The sequence below is a fragment of the Nansenia antarctica genome (genome assembly GCF_963989245.1).
Source record: "Nansenia antarctica genome assembly, chromosome: 4".
NCBI lineage: Eukaryota > Metazoa > Chordata > Actinopteri > Argentiniformes > Microstomatidae > Nansenia > Nansenia antarctica.
The window spans coordinates 75,237,183-75,256,495 of NC_137689.1; the positions used below are offsets into that span (position 1 = coordinate 75,237,183).

Consider the following 19,313-nt stretch of genomic DNA (forward strand, 5'->3'; position numbering starts at 1 on the left):
CTCCTCTCTCTCCTCTCTACCTCTCCTCTCTCTCCCTCTCCTCTCCACCTCTCCTCTCTACCTCTCCTCTCTCTCCCTCCCCTCCCTCTCTCCCCTCTCCACCTCTCAGTGGTGGGTGATGACTGGGATGTGGTGGTGGCTCACTTCCTGGGTGTGGACCACTGTGGGCACCGGTTCGGCCCAGACCACCCCTCCATGGCTGACAAGCTCACCCAGATGGACGGGGTCATCAGGTCAGTGAGGCCCGGGGCCCGGTCCTCCTTATGGACCTATCGCTAAGCCACGCCCCCTTTGAGAACTCAGACAAACAAACAACGCTTCACTGACAGTGACTGACTGACCCGACCGTGACTGAATGACATTCAATGACTTACAATGTCTGATTTCTGATTTACCACAGCAAGTAATAGACATGTTTCTTTTTTTAAAGATGATAAGAATATTTAGTCTAGAAGCTTTTCACCATCAGATATCAGCGAGTTGTTTGTCCGAGTTTTCTGCCTGTCGTGACTTTTGCTGTGATATGATTGGACAATTTCTATTTTGGGGTGTGGCTTAGCGACAGGTCCATTGAGAAACAATGTGGACACTTTTCTTGCTCCTGCACATTCTAAATATATTAAAGTAGATTAGATTAAATTAGATTAATTAGATTAATCTTTGTCATCGCTCACAGTACAAAGAAATGTATGTTTTGCTCTAGGCACAGGGTCAGCCATAGTCAGCCCCCCTGGTGCAATTAGGGGTTAAGTGCCTTGCTCAAGGGCACAACGGCAGCGGTAGGCACCTTAGATATGATGCCAGCAACCCTCCAGTCACCAGCTCCCAGCGCTCTGTCCTGCCGTTGTTGTTGTTGTTGTTGTTGTTGTTGTTGTTGTTAAGTGTGTCTCTGTCCCCCAGGTCAGTGATCGACCGCCTGCAGAACGACACCCTGCTGGTCGTCATGGGCGACCACGGCATGACGGACACGGGGGACCACGGGGGGGACAGCCAGAAGGAGACGGACGCCGCCATCTTCCTCTACAGCCCCGCCCCCCTCTTCCCAGCAGCCCCGTCTCCCCAGGTGAACAGAGCAGGCTGTCCCCGTGTTCAATACCTTTTCCCTGTTTCATTCCACTTTATTACACGTAACTTTATTTACATTATTTACTTTAATGTTTAGATGTTTTGTCGGCAATTGTTTGTCTGGATTGTTTGAGTTAATACCAACGTCTGGTGCAAATTTCACTTGAATAGGCTCATTGGAAATATATTTACAGGACACAATGTTGATGTGTCCCCCATTGTATATAATTGTATTTATTTATTTTTAACATAAATAGTAGAGAAACTGTACAGGCAAGGCAGGTTTATTCGTACAGTACATTTAATACAACAGGGGAAATTCAAAGTGCTTTTTTAGTGCTCTCTCTCCTCACCTGATGGTGTCCCACCTCTCTCTCTGTCTCTCTCTCTCTCTCTGTCTCTGTCTCTCTCTCTCTCTCTCTCTCTCCTCACCTGATGGTGTCCCATCTCTCTCTCTCTCCTCCCCTGTGGCAGAGCGAGCCGGAGGTGGTCCCCCAGACTGACCTGGTCCCCACCCTGGCCCTGCTCCTGGGCGTGCCCATCCCCTACAGCAGCGTGGGCCAGGTGCTGCTGCCTCTGTTCTCCACCGCCGAGGGACAGACAGAGGGCGCACCGGCAGGCCTCAGCCAGGCGGAGGCGCTGTGGGTCAACGCCAAACAGGTAACGGCTTCACCTTCAGGGCCTCCAAGTTTAATCCGGATCAGAATGATTCTTTTTTTTTTTTTGCTATCCAGGATCAGATCTGATCTGGCTGATTTTGCTACTGCAAACAGAAGTGGGGACAAAGGACACCCCTGTCTCGCGCCGCCATAAAGAATATTCAGAAGGCGTCTAATGTTTAAAAAAGGATAGCGATTTTTAATCAAACCTGTTTGGTCGGGTGATATAATAGAGGGAAGAACTCCTTCCTAGTGGCGAGCCATGCCTTCAGCACGAATGTTCGAGGAGCGAGACCGTACGAAACGAGCTGCACTCGAGAGAGAGAGTCCCTGTCTTTCTTGAGGATTAAAGAGATAACCGCCTGGCGGTTGGAGGCAGGGATTCTGATGAGAATGATTCCTCGAGAACCGACAATAATAAAGGGGAAAGTTGGTCCGAGAATTTTTTTAAGAAGTCTGTTGGGTAACCGCCTGGCCTCAGAGATTTGCCACTTTGCATAGACCTAATTGCTGATGCTATCTCCGCGGCCGAGAGGTGAATCGGGATCATTCTGATCCAGATTAAAAGTTTTGAACAACCGGGCCCAGAAGAGGTGCTTGTTCTACTCTAGAACTGGTCTAACTCTTCCCCTGGTCACAAACTCAGGAGGGAAGGATTTCATCAATGACTTTGTCGGTGGTACACAGCAGTATTTGTGTGAAATAAAGACGCAGAAATGCATGTTAATAATATTCAAGGATATGTAGGACTTTCACATTCACATGCCGGTCTTAGTCGACCTGCGGGTTTACATACAAGCTTGCAAGTAGGCCTGTAACAATTATGAAATAATTGTCTAATGGCAATCCTGACTGTGCTCCAACACGCTAGCTAGCTAGCTGGCTAACAACAAAGAACATTGTGTTAGCTAGACAGCGGCTCTGCATGTTAAGCACATCACAACACGCTGATAGAACATGAACACGCTAAAAACACATAACTACACATGACTAGATGACACACAGTCCCTTTTATATTCATGAGGATACATTTTATGATAATAAAGAGGCCTGGCTTACTTCATAGGTTGCTGTGTTAGTACATTATCTGGTTCACATTACAGTGAAACAATTCTATTGTTAGTCGCAAATATTTCTGAGACAATTTAATTCTACAGCAACATTTGGAATTGTTACAGGCCAGGTTGTTAGTTGCAAGCTCATTTAGTTTTTTTCACTCTTCTTCTTCTTCTGTTCCGAAGGTCAACCGCTTCCTGGAGACGTACTCCAGCATGGCCAGAGACATCCCTCCTGAGAGCCTGTCCCGGCTGGGGGCCCACTTCTCCCGCCTCTCCTCCGAGTACCTCGGTGCGGCCAGGGAGGGGCGCCCCGCGCCCCCGGAGCTGCTGGCCTCCATGCAGGCCTACCTGACCTCCGTCCGGGACACCTGCCGGGCCACCTGGGCCCGCTTCGACCCCGCCAAGATGGCCGCCGGCGTGGCCGTCCTGGCGTGCGCCTGCGTCCTCTGCTACGTCCTCTCGGAGCTGTCCTCCTTCGTGCTGGTCAGGGAGGGGGGGGACGGCGGCGGCGGCCTGCTGAAGGCGCCCCTGGCGGCGGGGGCCGTGGCGGGGGCGTGCGTGGCGGCGGGCCAGGCGGTCAGCGGGGGCCGGGCGGAGGCGGCGTGGTGCTTGTGTGCCGCCGCCCTCTGCTCCCAGCTGCTGCTCCTCTGGAGGGTCTGGCGGGGCGCCAGGGGGGGGGCCCAGGGGGGGTGCCGGGAGCGGCTCTGTCGTCCCCCCGCCCCCGCCGAAGCGCGGCTGGCAGAACCTCCTCCCCGGGGGGGCGGGGGGCCTGGCGCTGCTCCTCCGCTGCGCCTCCCTGCTGTCGGACAGCTACGTGATGGCGGAGGGCCGCGTGGTCACCTTCCTGCTCTGCTCCCTGGCGCTCGGCGTCCTCCTCGTCCTCAACTGGGACGGCCTCCTCCTGCCCCCGCCCCCGCCCTCCCCCCACGAACCCCAGAGGCCCCCCCCCGCCTCCCTCCCCCCCGGCCTGCTGCCTCCCTCCTCCCCCATCCTCCCGCCACCCTCCCCCCAGGCGGTGAGGCGGGAGGGGGGCACCTTCCTGGCGTCCCTGGGTGTCCTGGTGGGCTGCCTCTACCTGTCCCTGTCCTTCCACGCCTGCAGGGAGGAGCAGGGGGGCTCCTGCCTGCCCTCCGCCTTCCTGCAGCCCCTCTCCCGGGTGCAGGACGTCCGCCTGCGCAACCTGCGCTACCTCCTCTCCCTGGCCTCGCTGGCCGCCTGCGCCTACCTGCTGCGCCGCTGGATGCGTCACTACGGCAACCTCAACAGCCCCGCCGGCGGCTCCGGGGCGGTGTTCGCCGCGCGCTGGCTCCTCCCCTTCCTGTGCGTCCTGGCGGGCCTCCACTGGGCCGTGGGCTCCACGCCCTTGGAGGACGAGGACAGGGCCTCCCAGCAGGGGGGGGGTCTGAGGGAGCTGCTGTCCCTGGCCCAGCGCTGCCTCCCCCGGGCCGCCTTCTCCCTGCTGGGCCTGGCGCTGGCGCTGCTGTGGCTGGACCCCGTCACGGTGCTGGTGAAGAAGACGCGGGCAGGAGGGGGGGGGGGGCCTGTCGGCGCTCCCTCTCCCGCCGCCCCGCTACCGCGCCAGCACGGGGATCAGCACCCAGGCGGAGCTGCACCACCTCATCCCGCAGCTCTACCAGCGCATGCGCCGCTCCCTGGAGGAGGGGGGGGGCGGCGGCGGGGAGCTGGGGGGCGGGGCCGGGGGAGGGGGAGGGGGGTCGCTGGAGGGGGACGGGAGGCCCGCGGTGGAGGCCTACGGCCTGGGCACGGTGTACTCCGCCCCCCTGGTGCTGCTGGGCGGCCTGCTGGGCCTGGGGCTACTGCTGCTGCACGCGGAGGGCATGGCGCTGGCCTTCCTGCTGCTGCTGCTGCAGATGGCAGCCCTGCTGAACATGCACGCCTCCTGCACCACCCTGCACGCCCTGCAGGGGGTGCACTCTGGTAGGTGTAGTGGCAGGCTGCTTACGAGCAGAATCATTTACAATTTTGGGGGGGGGGGCATTTTAGCAGACGCCTTATTCCAAAGCGACTTACAATCGATACATTTGACTAAGCAAGTGAATCATCAATCCACCAGTCGTAGCAGGAAGAGTAGTCTAGCTCAGGCCCGGGGGCCATTGGCTGGCAGTCGTCGTGATAGAAGAAGACAGAAAGAATTTGAATCAGATTCACCTTTATTACTTATCTTACTGCAACAAGTACACAACTTTGGTTCATCAACGTTGACATTGCAGCATTCAGATACAAAAACACACAATAATAATCATTTATAATTATAATAATGATTTGTAATTATAATGTATTACTTAAAAAAAACTCCCTCCTTCCATCCCTCCCTTTGTCCCTTCTCCCCTCCTTCCCTTCCTCCCCTCCTTCCCTCCCCCCCTCTCCCCCTCCCTCCCTCCCCCCCTCCCCCCCTCCCTCCCCCAGATGGCTTCAGTGTCCCCTGGACCCCGGTGGTTCTGTGGTCCCTGGCTGCCACCCAGTTCTTCCACGCCACCGGCCACCTGCCCACCTTCCCCTCCATCCAGTGGGGCGCAGCGTTCGTGGGGTTCCCCCAGGGCCACACCGGCACCTGGCTGCCCGCCTCGCTGGTCTCCCTCAACACCTTCGCCTCACACATCCTGTTTGCAGGTAACCACTTCCTACTTCCCACTTCCTACTTCCTGCACAAGGGCCACGGCGGGAGAATGATGTGTTGTTGTAGTTTTTAGGGCATTTCTGCTTTGTTGGTATAGAGACAGACTATAGTAGAGATTGACTGGAGAGAGGGAGAGAGAGAGAGAGAGAGAGAGAGAGAGAGAGAGAGAGAGAGAGAGACAGAGAGAGAGACAGAGAGAGAGACAGAGAGAGAGACAGACAGACAGACAGACAGACAGACAGACAGACAGACAGACAGACAGACAGACAGACAGACAGACAGACAGACGGGAGGACGAGAGATGAAGCTCAAAGTGAATTGATTGTAGACTTCAATGCTGTGTGTGTGTGTGTGTGTGTGTGTGTGTGTGTGTGTGTGTGTCTAGTGGGCTGCCCGCTGCTCCTGTTCTGGCCGCTGGTGTGTGAGGTGCGCGGGGGACGTGGAGGAAGAGGAGGAGGGGGAGGAGGAGGAGGGGGAGGGGGGGAGGAAGGGGAGGATGCTGTCATGGAGATGAGGCTGAGGGAGAATCCACAGCAGTTCAGCTCTGCCCTCCTTCAGCTGGCCACACGCTACCTCTTCATTACTGGAGCTCAGGTAACACACACACACACACACACACACACACCTTCTACAGCTGGCCACACGCTACCTCTTCATTACTGGAGCTCAGGTAACACACACACACGCACACGCGCACACACACACACACACACACACACACACCCCTCCCTCCCTCATGTCCTCTCCTCTCCTCAGCTGTTTGCGTCGGTGTGTGCAGCCGCCATCCTGAGGAGACACCTGATGGTGTGGAGGGTGTTCGCTCCCAAGTAAGTATAGGCTCTCTCTCTCTCTCTCTCTTTCTCTCTCTCTCTCTCTCTCTCTCTCTCTCTCTTTCTCTCTGTCTCTCTGTCTCTCTCTCTCCCCCCTCCCTCTATCTCTCTTTCTCTATCTCTATCTCTCTCTCTCCCCCCTCCCTCTATCTCTCTATCTCTATCTCTATCTCTCTCTCTCTTTCTCTCTCTGTCTCTCTCTCTCCCCCCCTCCCTCTCTCTCTCTCTCTCCCCCCCTCCCTCTATCTCTCTTTCTCTATCTCTATCTCTCTCTCTGCCCCCCTCCCTCTCTCTCTCTCTCTCTCTCTCCCCCCCCCCTCTCTCTCTACATCTCTGTACACCTTTACAGGGTAAATTCAGGCGTTACAGCAGCTCCGACCACGGGTAGAGATACCAACCTCCTCCTCCTCCTCCTCCTCCTCCTTCTTCCAGGTTGATGTTCGAGGCCTCGGGGTTCCTGGTGAGCACCGTCTTCCTGCTGGTGGGCGTCGTCATGGTGATGAGGGTGGACGTGGCCGTGGGCCGCTGGTTTAAGAGACTCATCCCTGAGACCGCCAGGTAGCGCTCCCCCCTCCCCCCTCCCTCCGCCCTCCGCCCCCCTCCCCGAGTCTGGAAGCAGCTCTGCACGTGAGCCGCCGTAAGATCAGCCGTGAGGAGAGAGACTGGCGTGAGACTTCCTCCCGGCTCCAAGCTACTTCCTGCCTCTCGCTCCACCCGAGGGACGTCAGCGGGACCTTCTACGCGGTGGACTTGTTCGTGGGCGTTGATACTCTCAAAAACTCTCTCAAAAACACCACCGAAGAACGTTTGTAATACTGTATTCACGTACGGGAGAGACCCACACACCTTCACAGCATTGTCATTGTATTGCCAACAAGGTGGCCAGTTAGTGACGTTGTTTACAGAATAGGCGAAAAAAGAAAAAAAAAAGCTCTCTCTGGTTATTTGAGACGTGTAAACAGGAAGTGGGTTGAGACTGTGCAGGAGCCCAGTGGTGTGCAATGAACCTGTCCATCCCTGAGAAGAAGTGCATTATTTCTGTCATCTGAGTGTCTGCTGAAGTACCTGATCAATTCTTTGTGTTTTTATAACGTTTTATGTTTTGTATTTTAAAACCGTTTAATAATCTATGCTCATGGTTACTGCCAAGACCCACAACAATATCGTAGTAACTCCCAACATCAGCAATAACTGTCTTAACTAATTTCTCCTGGTTTAACTCTTGAAGTAGTCATATTTATAATGTTTTTAATCAAACGGTTCAAACTAATGTTTTCTAATCACAGATATTGGTGTAAGTAGTGTTAATTGGGCCAGTGGTACGCACCTGGTCAGTGGTGCGGGTGATTAGCTTTAATGAATGCCTTTGTGTGTGTGTGTGTGTGTGTGTGTGTGTGTGTGTGTGTGTGTGTGTGTGTGTGTGTGTGTGAGAGAGACGTATTGGAGAAGAAAAAAACTAAACGGTTGAAACCCAGGATGTAAACATTGACTGTTTATTTCTTTCTGTGGGTTTCTGTTTTGATCTCTGGACAAAGACATAAGAGTATGTTACAGTTCTTAACTGTTACCAGCAACTATAACCAATAAAGAAAATGCATGACAAGGATGACGGGATGTTGAGCTCAGTACGAGCTCGCCGCACTGCAATAGAGCCGCTCAGGTCGTCTGCTATGGACGATGTCTGTCTGTCTGTCTGGAGGTGGTGTTACTATGATGATACCAACCCATAGTGATACTGGTACGCCTTGTTGATGATGATGATGATGGGTATGATTGGGGTATGGGTTAAGTTGGCACAATTATTATTTTAAAAAAATAAAAAAAGAAGCATTTGTTTAATATATATATATATATATATATATATATATAACAGATGAACTAAGTTGATTTTAGTTATTGTGAAAATCGAATAATAAAAGGAAGTCTACAACAATGGTGTTTCTGTGTCTGCTAATAGCCTGTACTGACGATGGACTCACACGCTTCCTCGAATTTGTTTCATCATTTTATGGAGAAAAAAACAAACAAATGGTCACGTTTGTAAGCCCACTGATTAAGAGGAGAAGGTCGTTAGTGGATAACTGGTATAAAGACCCAGGGCTGCTCTGGTTAGACGGGGCTACAAGACCGGCCCAGCCACCTGTGAACGTGGAGGAGCAGACCTTAGTATGGAGCAGACCGTATGGAGCTCTGCCCTGCCTGCCCTCTGCCACCCAACCCCCCTGCAGCTCAACACACCTCGCAGGGTTCAACACAAACGCAAAGGACTGTGTAAAGAAATGGGAAACTGTCACATAACATAACCTTCAGAGAAACGAACAGAAGAAGAAGGTATAAAGAGACTCCGCTTCCTTGTCCGATGCGTTGATGAGTTGATCCAGTAGGCGGCGCTCCTCCCTCACATGTTCCATGTTCACATCCCTCCTTCACCTGCTCTCTGAGTGGAGCTGTTATTACTGCAGACACCTGGTCATATCAGGCCCCTACTGATCTTATTAACTTGTGCAATTAAAAACGTAAATATGTTTTCTTGGAACGTTTATATATTATATATATATATATATATATATATATATATATATATATGGTTGTCAGTTTCTTGGAGGAGTGCGTGTGAGTCAGCAGCTCTTATGAAGTGCGTGGTTGTGGTCTGAGATGTTATTGATAAAGGCCCTCTGCCCTGTCAATTACCAATCAATTACTGTCTCATACAGACAGGTAACCAACTATGTGCAGTGCTGATGATGACATTATTATACTAGTTATTATACACATACATACAGAAATACACTTCAAATGTAAAAGAAAATGATTATGCCCTGTATTATTTTTATTTACAGCAATATTTTAGACTATATATATATATATAAAACACGACATTATTATTATATATAGGCTATTGATCGGGAAAGATAAGTCCGTGTCACCTGGTCGCTGTTCCCACCGCTGAAGCCTCTGGTCTCTGATTGGTCAGAACTCTCTCTATGGCCCGCCCCCCTGACTGCGTTCGTAAACTCACTCTGGGAATCTTGATCAGCACTCATGGAACGCCTCTAGTCCAATCAAAATACTTGGTCTCTCTATGACGTCGAACACAGTGTGCGCTCCGGCGCTCTCGGATCGAGTTTACGAACGCAGCCCCTATTTAAAAAGATAATGGACCCCCTCATTGGACAGGACAGCTGTCAGTCAGAAGTATCTCAGCTCCGCTCTCCTTCTCTCTGGCCAGGTGGTCCTAACGAGGTTCGGGGCCGGGGGGGACACCTGGAACACCTCGGACACCTGCGGGAACTGGTGAACAATGATGGGATCGACTCCTAAACTCTGGATACTGCCAGGCTACCGGACCACATCTCCGCTGAGGGAGCTGAGTTAACTGTGAAACTAGACAGAGAACAGCTGACAGCCATGTCCTTACTGTGTGTGAGAGGTGAGTTCATCTGGACCTGCTCTGGAAATACATGTCGACACCTCTATAGACTACTATATATACATATGTACACTAGAGGAAATCAAACCATCGTTGGAAGTGAAGAGAAAGAGAGAGAGACAGGGAGAGAGAGAGAGAGTGAGAGAGAAAGAGAGAAAGAAAGAGTGAGAGACTGAGAGAGACCGAGAGAGACAGAGAGTGAGAGAGAGAGAGAGAGAGAAAGAGAGAAAGAAAGAGAGAGAGACAGAGAGAAAGAGAGAAAGAAAGAGAGAGAGACAGAGAGAGACAGAAAGAGAGAGAGAGACAGAAAGAGAGAGAGAGAGACAGAAAGAGAGAGAGAGACAGAGAGAGAGAGACAGAGAGAGACAGAAAGAGAGAGAGAGAGATTATTTTGTTTTAACGTTTCAACTTCTGCTCCAGTGATTTGTTTTTTGTTGTCGTTGTTTGAAGACATTTTATTTCCTTGTTGTTTTTACATCAAAACAAAAAGACACAATCACTTCACCTGTTACGTGTTCAAAACTGTTCATCTTTTAGAGTCATTTAAGTCCTTCGATCATTTAGTGAGAACATCCTTTGGAGGGTATATGATATATGTGTGTATATATGATATGTTTATATTGGGTGTTATGGTGTTCGGCCTACATCATGTGGAGATGGGATCTAGTCGTCAACACTACCAGCTGTTTCCTATAAAGGTCTGATGTCAGCTTTGACCACTAAACTGAATGACCTATTTGACTATTTTCCGTCTAAAAACCAAACCCAAACTAAACTGCTTCTAATATTAGAAACATTATGACCAGATGCAAAAGCAGGATGGCATTTGATGGGCAACACCTTATTGTGTGAATATGCTCAGATTGTAGTTCAGAATAACATCCTGCACATGACAAGGTAAAGTCAACTAAACAACAATTAAATTAAATCAGAATTTGGGCTCAATTCTGTCTGCTAGACATTTTCAAATTAGGACATGAAACATTCAAATATTTGGTTCAGGGTGTTATTTGAGCTTGTGGAAATATTGGTCATAATTGTAGGTATCACAATAGTTTCTTTCAATTGAGTGTAACCAGAATATATGATATTGTTCATATCCACAGTGAGTATAAAGACACTGGGCAAAGCCTTGGTAGGACAGACTGACATGTCCCAGCGCTGCTAACCACATGCTAATGAGACAGACGTTACGTTTAACAGACTAGTTGGTAACAGTATGTTAAGGTTACCTTTCTAAAGGGTTTACAGTGTGGTTTAGTATCCCCAAGGCATAGTAACAGTGTACACGCTCACTGTTTGTTTTAAACATCAAAATACTTGTTTGCATATTATAATCAAATAATACTTGGTCAATTAACTAGGCTTACTTATAAACCTGTTGATGTCAAATGTTACAGTTTAGTTTCAGTTTGATCCCAAAGACAGCATCTAACAGACAGATAAGTAACTAACTCCTAACAGACAGATAACTAACTAACTCCTAACAGACAGATAACTAAACTGCTGACCAGTAGTCATGTGTTGGCCCCTAGGCCGCCTCATTGGCTGCCTCCCACCTGCCCCTGATTGGCCTCCCACCTGCCCCTGATTGGCGGGCGTTTGTTGTGACTGAGCATGTCCAGCGTGTGTCTCATCAGAGGCCTGTGGTGAGAGGCTCATCTCAACCCGTCTCTCATGTGCGTTGGAGTTGATGCAACGCTGCTGGTGTGCAGCTTGACCTGTGTTCAGACTGGCATAATGAGTCTGGACACACACAGGCCGTCTGCTTCTGATCTGGGGTCGGCTGTTTACACTGCACGCCTCGGCAGACCGCTTCAATGTCAGAACCCCCATTTAGCCTAATAATAATAGCCTTTATTTGTATAGAGCTTTTCCTGCAAACGTTGCAGCTCAAAGTGCTTTAATCATTATATAATCATCATTTGATCATTTAGAAATGTAAAGGCAATGTTAAAAAGCTGGGTTTTTAGTCTTGACTTGAACATATGTGCTGAGGTTGCATCCCTAATGTAAACTGGCAGTGAGACACAATCTGGGTGCATAAAATGAGAATGCAGCCTCACCAAATCTCTTCTTTTGTACATGTGGTACACAGAGAAAACCAGCGTCAGAAGACCTGAGAGCTCTATTGGGCTGATATGCCCAATGATTTGTGCGTACAGCCTTAACCCTGACCATGTCCTACAGCCTTAACCCTGGCCGCGTGCTTGTTCTGTTCAGTCTCCATCCATTCAGTGGTATCTTGCGCCGGTTGACCTGTTGCCACGGTGACGTTCCTACTACACTCGCCACTTCCTTCCTGTTGGAAGGGGAAAAAGAGTGAAAAAGAGTGCTCCAGTCCAGACCCACGTCCGCTACACTTCGGCCCGCTTATCCTATTGATCCGTGTCCAATTGATTATGTGAACAAAGGTTCATAACTGAAGCAGGAAGTATGGCAGAGGAAGAGAGGCAGAAGAACATAACTCTCTCCTGTGTCTGCTGGTGGTGTAGCAGGATAATGTTAGCTTAGTTTAGCTGTGACTGACTCACTTTCCCTGGATTATATTTCCTGGCGTTCAGGTCTGATTTGTAATCTTGTAATGTTCACAGACTTCACAGTATCCAATCACCACACAACCATGGCTGTGTAATCATCCCTTCCCTGTCCTCCTCTTCATGGACTGACATATATAGCTATGCCTTATTCCAAAGCACTTTATAATGGTCTCTCATTCACCCATTCACACACCAACGGCGGCAAGCTACCATGCAAGGCGCTCATTGGAAGCAATTTTGGGGTTCAGTGTCTTGCCCAAGGACACTTCGACATGTGGCCAGCCGGGGCTCAAACCGCCGATCTGCCAACCTTGTGATCATTAGACGGCGGCTCTACCTCCTGCGCCACAGCTTCCCCCCTCTTCCCCCCTCTTCATCACTCTTTCACTACTGTATCACTCTTTCACTACTGTATCACTCTTTCACTACAATATCACTCTTTCACTACAGTATCACTCTTTCACTACAGTATCACTCTTTCACTACAGTATCACCCTTTCACTACAATATCACTCTTTCACTACAATATCACTCTTTCACTACAGTATCACTCTTTCACTACAGTATCACTCTTTCACTACAATATCACTCTTTCACTACAGTATCACTCCTTCACTACAATATCACTCTTTTACTACAATATCACTCTTTCACTACAGTATCACTCTTTCACTACAATATCACTCTTTCACTACAGTACCACTCTTTCACTACTGTAGCACTCTCACTACAGTATCACTCTTTCACTACAGTATCACTCTTTCTCTAATGTATCACCCTTTCACCACACTATCACTCTTTCACTCCTTGGCATTGAGGATAATGGGATGTGTTTACTGTGGCTGATGGATATTCTCTGGCGGAGTTTATGTGCATAAATAGGTTGAGCTACTCAATAGGCCTGACATGTTTGGTAAGAACACAACAGGTAAACAAAAGTTATGCTTTCAGGGAAGTTTAGTTCAGTTTAGTTGTTTTGTTATAGAGGTGTTCAGTGGTCAGGGTGTTCAGGGTCAGGGGTCAATATCCTATCCTGTGTTCAGGCAGCCTGGCTTAAACTCCACACGATGCCATAATGCTGAAAAATGATAGCTGTTGTCCTCTAATATAATATATAATATAACATATGCCATTTAGCTGACGCTTTTATCCAAAGCGACTTACATTGCAGTGAGTGCATACATGTTCAGTACGTATGGCCACAGCAGGAATCGAACCCACAACCTACGCGTCAGGCGCCATGCTCTACAGCCTGAGCCACAGAGGGCCACAGAGGGCCACAGAGGACCCCTCCACAAGCCCGAGGGTCAGGAGGGTTAGGGTTGGTCATCCCAAAAGGTGAGAGGTCAGGTGATGACGGGGAACCATGACGACTACTCCAATTTAGAAGGTTTGTGCTGCTGTGGGTTCCTTCCTGCTGTTCCCTTAGCATGCGTCCATGCTGACGGCCGTGTGACGCTATGGAAACCTGCATCTCTCTCTCTCTCTGTCTCTGTCTCTCTGTCTCTCTCTCTCTGTCTGTCTCTGTCTCTCTCTCTCTCTCTCTCTCTCTGTCTCTCTCTCTGTCTCTCTCTCTGTCTCTCTCTCTGTCTCTCTCTCTCTCTCTCTCTCTCTCTCTCTGTCTCTCTCTCTCTCAGTGTGTACCAGGCCTCTGGTCTGAGTCTGCTGCTGCTGTGAGTCATCCTGCCCCCGGGCCGCACAGCAGCGTCATGGTTTAGTTTATTTATTGGCCCGTAGAAAAGGCCCATCGCCATGGTGATCTTTACACAACAGATAAGTGGTGCTGCCCTCCACGAGTGGCCGTGTGTGTGGGAGAGAGAGGGGGGGGGGAGAGACCCCTGCTGTGGCGGCGCTGAGCCGGGCTTGGGTGGACAATTGGCTCACATGGGTGGGCCTCCTCCCTTCTCCTCCTCTCCCCTCCTCTCCTCTCCTCTCCTCCCCTCCCCTCCCCTTCTCCTCCCCCCGCCCTCCCCAACACACAGCATCACAGTACGGGAGCTGTGTTTCTCTGCAGAGTAAACATGTAGGAGGCCGAGCCGCCGAGCCCTTTTCAGATGCAGAGTGTTGTTGACATGGAGTGGCTTTCCTTTTGTGGTCCCCCTCCATAACATAACCCTGACTGCTTGTGTCTAGTGGTAGTGGTAGTGGTAGTCAAACTCTGTCTACTAGTCTAGTGGTAGTGGTAGTCAAACTGTCTACTAGTCTAGTGGTAGTCAAACTGTCTACTAGTCTAATGGTAGTGCTAGTCAAACCCTGTCTACTAGTCTAGTGGTAGTGGTAGTCAAACCCTGTGTGTGTGACCAGAAGCTCATGCCATGCAGTAATATAATAGTTGGTATATTTATTTACTTGAAGACTGCTCAGTTTGCTTTGGCACTGACTTGGTTGTGTCAATAATCTGACAGGGAGGAGGAGGGGGAAGGGGACGGACGGACGGACGGACGGAAGGAAGGGCAGTTGGAGATGAATGGACATCCTTAATGGACACTGTGTTACGAAGGGAAGGGAAGGACATAGGAAAGAGAGAGAGAGGGGGAAAGAGAGATTCTCAGAGAAGGCCTAGGACACTGAGATTGAGTGTAGAGTGGTGGAACGGAGGGAGAGAGGGAGGGAGGGAGGGAGGGAGAGAGAGAGAGTGCGCTGAGAGATTGTGAGTAATCCCCTGGCCATCTGTTGCATGCAGGCCCTCTCTCTCTCTGTCTCTCTCTGTCTCTCTCTGTCTCTCTCTGTCTCTCTCTCTCTCTCTGTGTCTCTGTCTGTCTGTCTCTCTCTCTCTCTGTCTCTGTCTCTCTATGTCTGTCTCTCTGTCTGTCTCTCTCTGTCTCTATCTCTCTCTATCTCTCTCTGTCTCTCTCTGTCTCTCTCTGTCTCTGTCTCTCTCTCTCTCTCTCTCTGTCTGTCTGTCTCTTTCTCTGTCTCTCTCTCTCTCTCTCTCTGTCTCTCTGTCTCTCTCTCCCTCCCTCCCCCTCCCTCTCTGGCCTGCGTGCCCCTAAGCCCCGCCCCCTCAGCAGAGTGTAAATACTGAACAATGGCAGCCAGCAGGAGAGTCTGACCCCACTTCCTGCCCCTTCTCTTCCTGCTTCCTGCCTGGGCCTGGCCCCCCCTCCCCCCAGGACACCAACACACGGCCAGGACGAGGGGGGTGTGGCCTTACATAGTCACGTGACCCTGTCTTAAAGGGTATGGTCCTCCTCTGTCTGTCTCTATCTTAAAGGGTATGGCCCTCTGACCCTATCTTAAAAGGTATGGCCCTCTGTTCCTGGTTGACCCTATCTTAAAAAGTATGGTCCTCTGACCCTGTCTTAAAGGGGATGGTCCTCTGACCCTATCCTAAAGGGGATGGTCCTCTGACCCTCTTAAAGGGGATGGGTGCTAATCCTCAGAGCTCAGTAACCAGCCAGGCAGGAGGCCAGTGGATTCAGTGGTGGTAGAAATTCCCTAATTCAAATGCCTTGTTTCTGGCAGCTTCCAACTGTGTTTAGTAATAATAGTAGTAGTAGTAGTAATAGTAGTAGTAGTAGTAGTAGTAATAGTAGTAGTAATAGTAGTAATTGGAGCTGTGAGAACGCACATTCGAAGTCGCTCCCGGAGCAAACAGCCGACGGATGCTCCGCTTAAAAAGGGTGGTTTCGCTCCGGTTACAAACGACGCATCCATCACTTTGCTTCGCTTCGCTTTTGGTGAGAACGCGGCTCGAGGCTATCCATAGGAAAACAGCAGCACACGCGTGTTGATCTGGATAAGAGCGGGACGAACGGGCAATTTTAAATTTTTCTGACCAATCAACTACCACGTCTGTTGCTTCGATTGCGTATGTTACTTCGTTTACATGAAGGGCTGTGAGAACGCAAATCAGAGAAATTATTTATGTAACAATGTTGCGAACTCATCCACTTGCTCCGGGTCTCGATTCGGACTTTCATGTGAGAACATGACCTTAGCAACGTCTTCATTTCCCCTTAGGGATCAATAAAGCATCCGTCTGTCTTTTAGCCTTCTGTAGATTATTTTTAATATTTCACTGCTCTGTGGAACTATTTTAGTGCAACACTGTGGCCTTAATCATCATCACCAAGATCACCCACGCTGTGTGTGTGTGTGTGTGTGTGTGTGTGTGTGCGCGTGTGTGTGTGTGTGTGTGTGTGTGTGTGTGCGCGTGTGCGCGTGTGTGTGCGCGTGTGCGTGCGTGTGTGTTCACCAATTCTTGTCAGCTTATTTAGTAACTAAATAAAGGAGGGTGGGGGGCCATTAGGTGAGCACACAGCCGGGAGATAAAGACAGCAGCAGGTGGATAGGGTAACTGTGCAACTGCCCCTGGCCAAACCCCCCCCCCCGCCCCTGGCCAACCCCCACCCCCCCGCCCCTGGCCAACCCCCCCATCCCTGGCCAACCCCCCCAGCCCCTGGCCAACCCCCCCCCCCCCCCCCCCCCCCCCCCCCCAAGGGACAGATAAGGATCAGTTTCCGTCGTAAGGCTGCGTAGTGGTTTATTGTCCTCTGCTGTGTTTACCTCAGCATGGCGTCGTGCCTGCCCATACACCAAGGTCACCATGAGGAGGTCTGGAAACTCTCTCTCTCTCTCTCTCTCTCTGTCTGTCTGTCTCTCTGTCTCTCTGTCTCTCTGTCTCTCTGTCTCTCTGTCTGTCTGTCTCTCTCTCTCTTTCTCTCTTTCTTTCTTTCTCTCTTTCTTTCTTTCTCTCTCTCTCTTTCTTTCTCTCTCTCTCTCTCTCCATCTCTTCATCTCTCTCTCCTTCTTTCCCTCTCTCCATCTCTCTCTTTCTTTCTCTCTCTCTCTCTCTCTCTCTCTCTCTCTCTCTCTCTCTCTGATTTTCAAATCACGTAAACTCTGCCGCCCGTCGACCTAATCCAGCCCATCTGCCTTCCGCCGTCCCCCAGGCCTGGGGCGTTAATCCCTCTAAACCGGCCCGTCAATCCCATAACGGTTATTGTTTAGGTTCTCGGGGAGGTCTAAAGTCAAACACACACATCTAAAAATAAACCGATAGTGCTCTGGAGAGAACGTGTGTATTCCCCCTGATTTTAAATCCCAACGTTGTGATGATGTATAGAAACAGGAAGAGAGATGGTGGTGGTGGTGGTGGTAGTAGTAGCCACTGCTCTCTGTGTTGGTAGCTGGAACAAGCTGCTCTGTGTTGACAATGTTCCCTCTGTGTCCAACCAGGCGCCTGCTCACTGCCTTTACACCAGCGTGAGGCTTGGGTGTCATATACCCTTAGAGGAATGTTGGGTAGAGAGGCTCGGATGCATATATGCTAGGGGAATGTGGGGTATCAGGATCTCTTGTATAACATCTTACCGTACAAGTACACAAGAGTACAATTCTGTGGCTTTGGTTCGTCAACATTGACATTGCAGCATTCAGATCCAGGGAAAAACACAAACATGTATTATAAACAACAACAGAGAGGGTGTGTGTGACTGAGGGCCGTGTGACACTTCTGTCCTCGCGTCAGCTGGGATTATGGTCCTGTGACAGAGGGAGTGTGCAGCCTATCAGCAGGCTGGCCGTGGTGGAGGGAGCGTTTATTAAGGGATGTGATGGTAGAGGAGTGTGTATTAAGGATGTGATAGGAGTGTGTATTAAGGGATGTGATGGTAGAGGAGTGTGTATTAAGGGATGTGATGGTAGAGGAGTGTGTATTAAGGATGTGATAGGAGTGTGTATTAAGGGATGTGATGGTAGAGGAGTGTGTATTAAGGATGTGATAGGAGTGTGTATTAAGGATGTGATAGGAGTGTGTATTAAGGGATGTGATGGTAGAGGAGTGTGTATTAAGGGATGTGATAGGAGTGTGTATTAAGGGATGTGATAGGAGTGTGTATTAAGGGATGTGATAGGAGTGTGTAGGATGTGATAGGAGTGTGTATTAAGGGATGTGATAGGAGTGTGTAGGATGTGATAGGAGTGTGTATTAGGGATGTGATAGGAGTGTGTATTAAGGGATGTGATAGGAGTGTGTATTAAGGGATGTGATAGGAGTGTGTAGGATGTGATAGGAGTGTGTATTAGGGATGTGATAGGAGTGTGTATTAAGGGATGTGATAGGAGTGTGTAGGATGTGATAGGAGTGTGTATTAAGGGATGTGATAGGAGTGTGTAGGATGTGATAGGAGTGTGTATTAAGGGATGTGATGGATGGTAGAGGAGTGTGTATTAAGGGATGTGATGGTAGAGGAGTGTGTATTAAGGGATGTGATAGGAGTGTGTATTAAGGGATGTGATAGGAGTGTGTAGGATGTGATAGGAGTGTGTAGGATGTGATAGGAGTGTGTATTAAGGGATGTGATGCTGTGCACACGTGTGCTGGTGTGTCTGTGGTGGGGAGGGGAGGAGGGGGTGGGGGGGAGAGCCAATCCACTGTGATATCCTACTAATTTGATGTAAGGACAGTTAAGGGTTAACAACTCACTGCAGTGTGAGATACTCTTCCTTGCTTACAGGCTGGGGTAGAAACAAAATGGCCGCTGTGATTGTCCTCTCTCTCCCTCTCTCTAATGATTGTTGTGTGTTTCTTTGTTTTACAGTAAAGAAAGCCAAACTCCAAGGACCTCCAGGTGAGTCCTGTGTTTCCCACCCGTTCAGGGGTTTCCCTGCCACACATCCAGGGGATTCCCTGTCTCACATCCAGGGGTTACCCTGTCACACATCCAGGGGTTACCCTGTCAGACATTCAGGGGTTTCCCTGCCACACATCCAGGGGTTTCCCTGCCACACATCCAGGGGATTCCCTGTCTCACATCCAGGGGTTACCCTGCCACACATCCAGGGGTTGGAAAGTTTGATAATTTATTTCAGGTCTTTAAGGCCCCACCGGAAAAAGGTTCCAGTCTATCAAGACCAAAACCTCGCGCCACCTGAACAGTTTCTTCCCCATGGCAGTGGTCCTCTCAAACAAGCCCCTCACCCTGTCTCTCACACACACACACACACACACACACACACACACACACATACATAATGCACTGACAGTGTACGGTCATTTGTATTTATTCTAATTGATATAGTACATGTCCACTTCACAGCCTCATAGCTTCACACAGCCTACAGAACGTATTATTATTATTAATTTTTC

General features: G+C 50.0%; 1 protein-coding gene across 1 annotated transcript in view; it reads left to right on the plus strand.

Moving 5' to 3' along the window:
* pigo (phosphatidylinositol glycan anchor biosynthesis, class O) overlaps positions 1-8,151 on the plus strand; it is a 12,814-nt gene extending 4,663 nt beyond the window's left edge. Inside the window, 10 exon segments of the mRNA XM_080529935.1 lie at positions 110-233; positions 901-1,063; positions 1,540-1,725; positions 2,966-3,462; positions 3,464-4,328; positions 4,330-4,720; positions 5,210-5,413; positions 5,806-6,014; positions 6,177-6,247; positions 6,683-8,151. Coding sequence (XP_080386061.1) covers positions 110-233; positions 901-1,063; positions 1,540-1,725; positions 2,966-3,462; positions 3,464-4,328; positions 4,330-4,720; positions 5,210-5,413; positions 5,806-6,014; positions 6,177-6,247; positions 6,683-6,812 — 2,840 coding nt within the window. The 3' untranslated portion in view covers positions 6,813-8,151.
* The last annotated feature ends 11,162 nt before the right edge of the window (positions 8,152-19,313 follow it).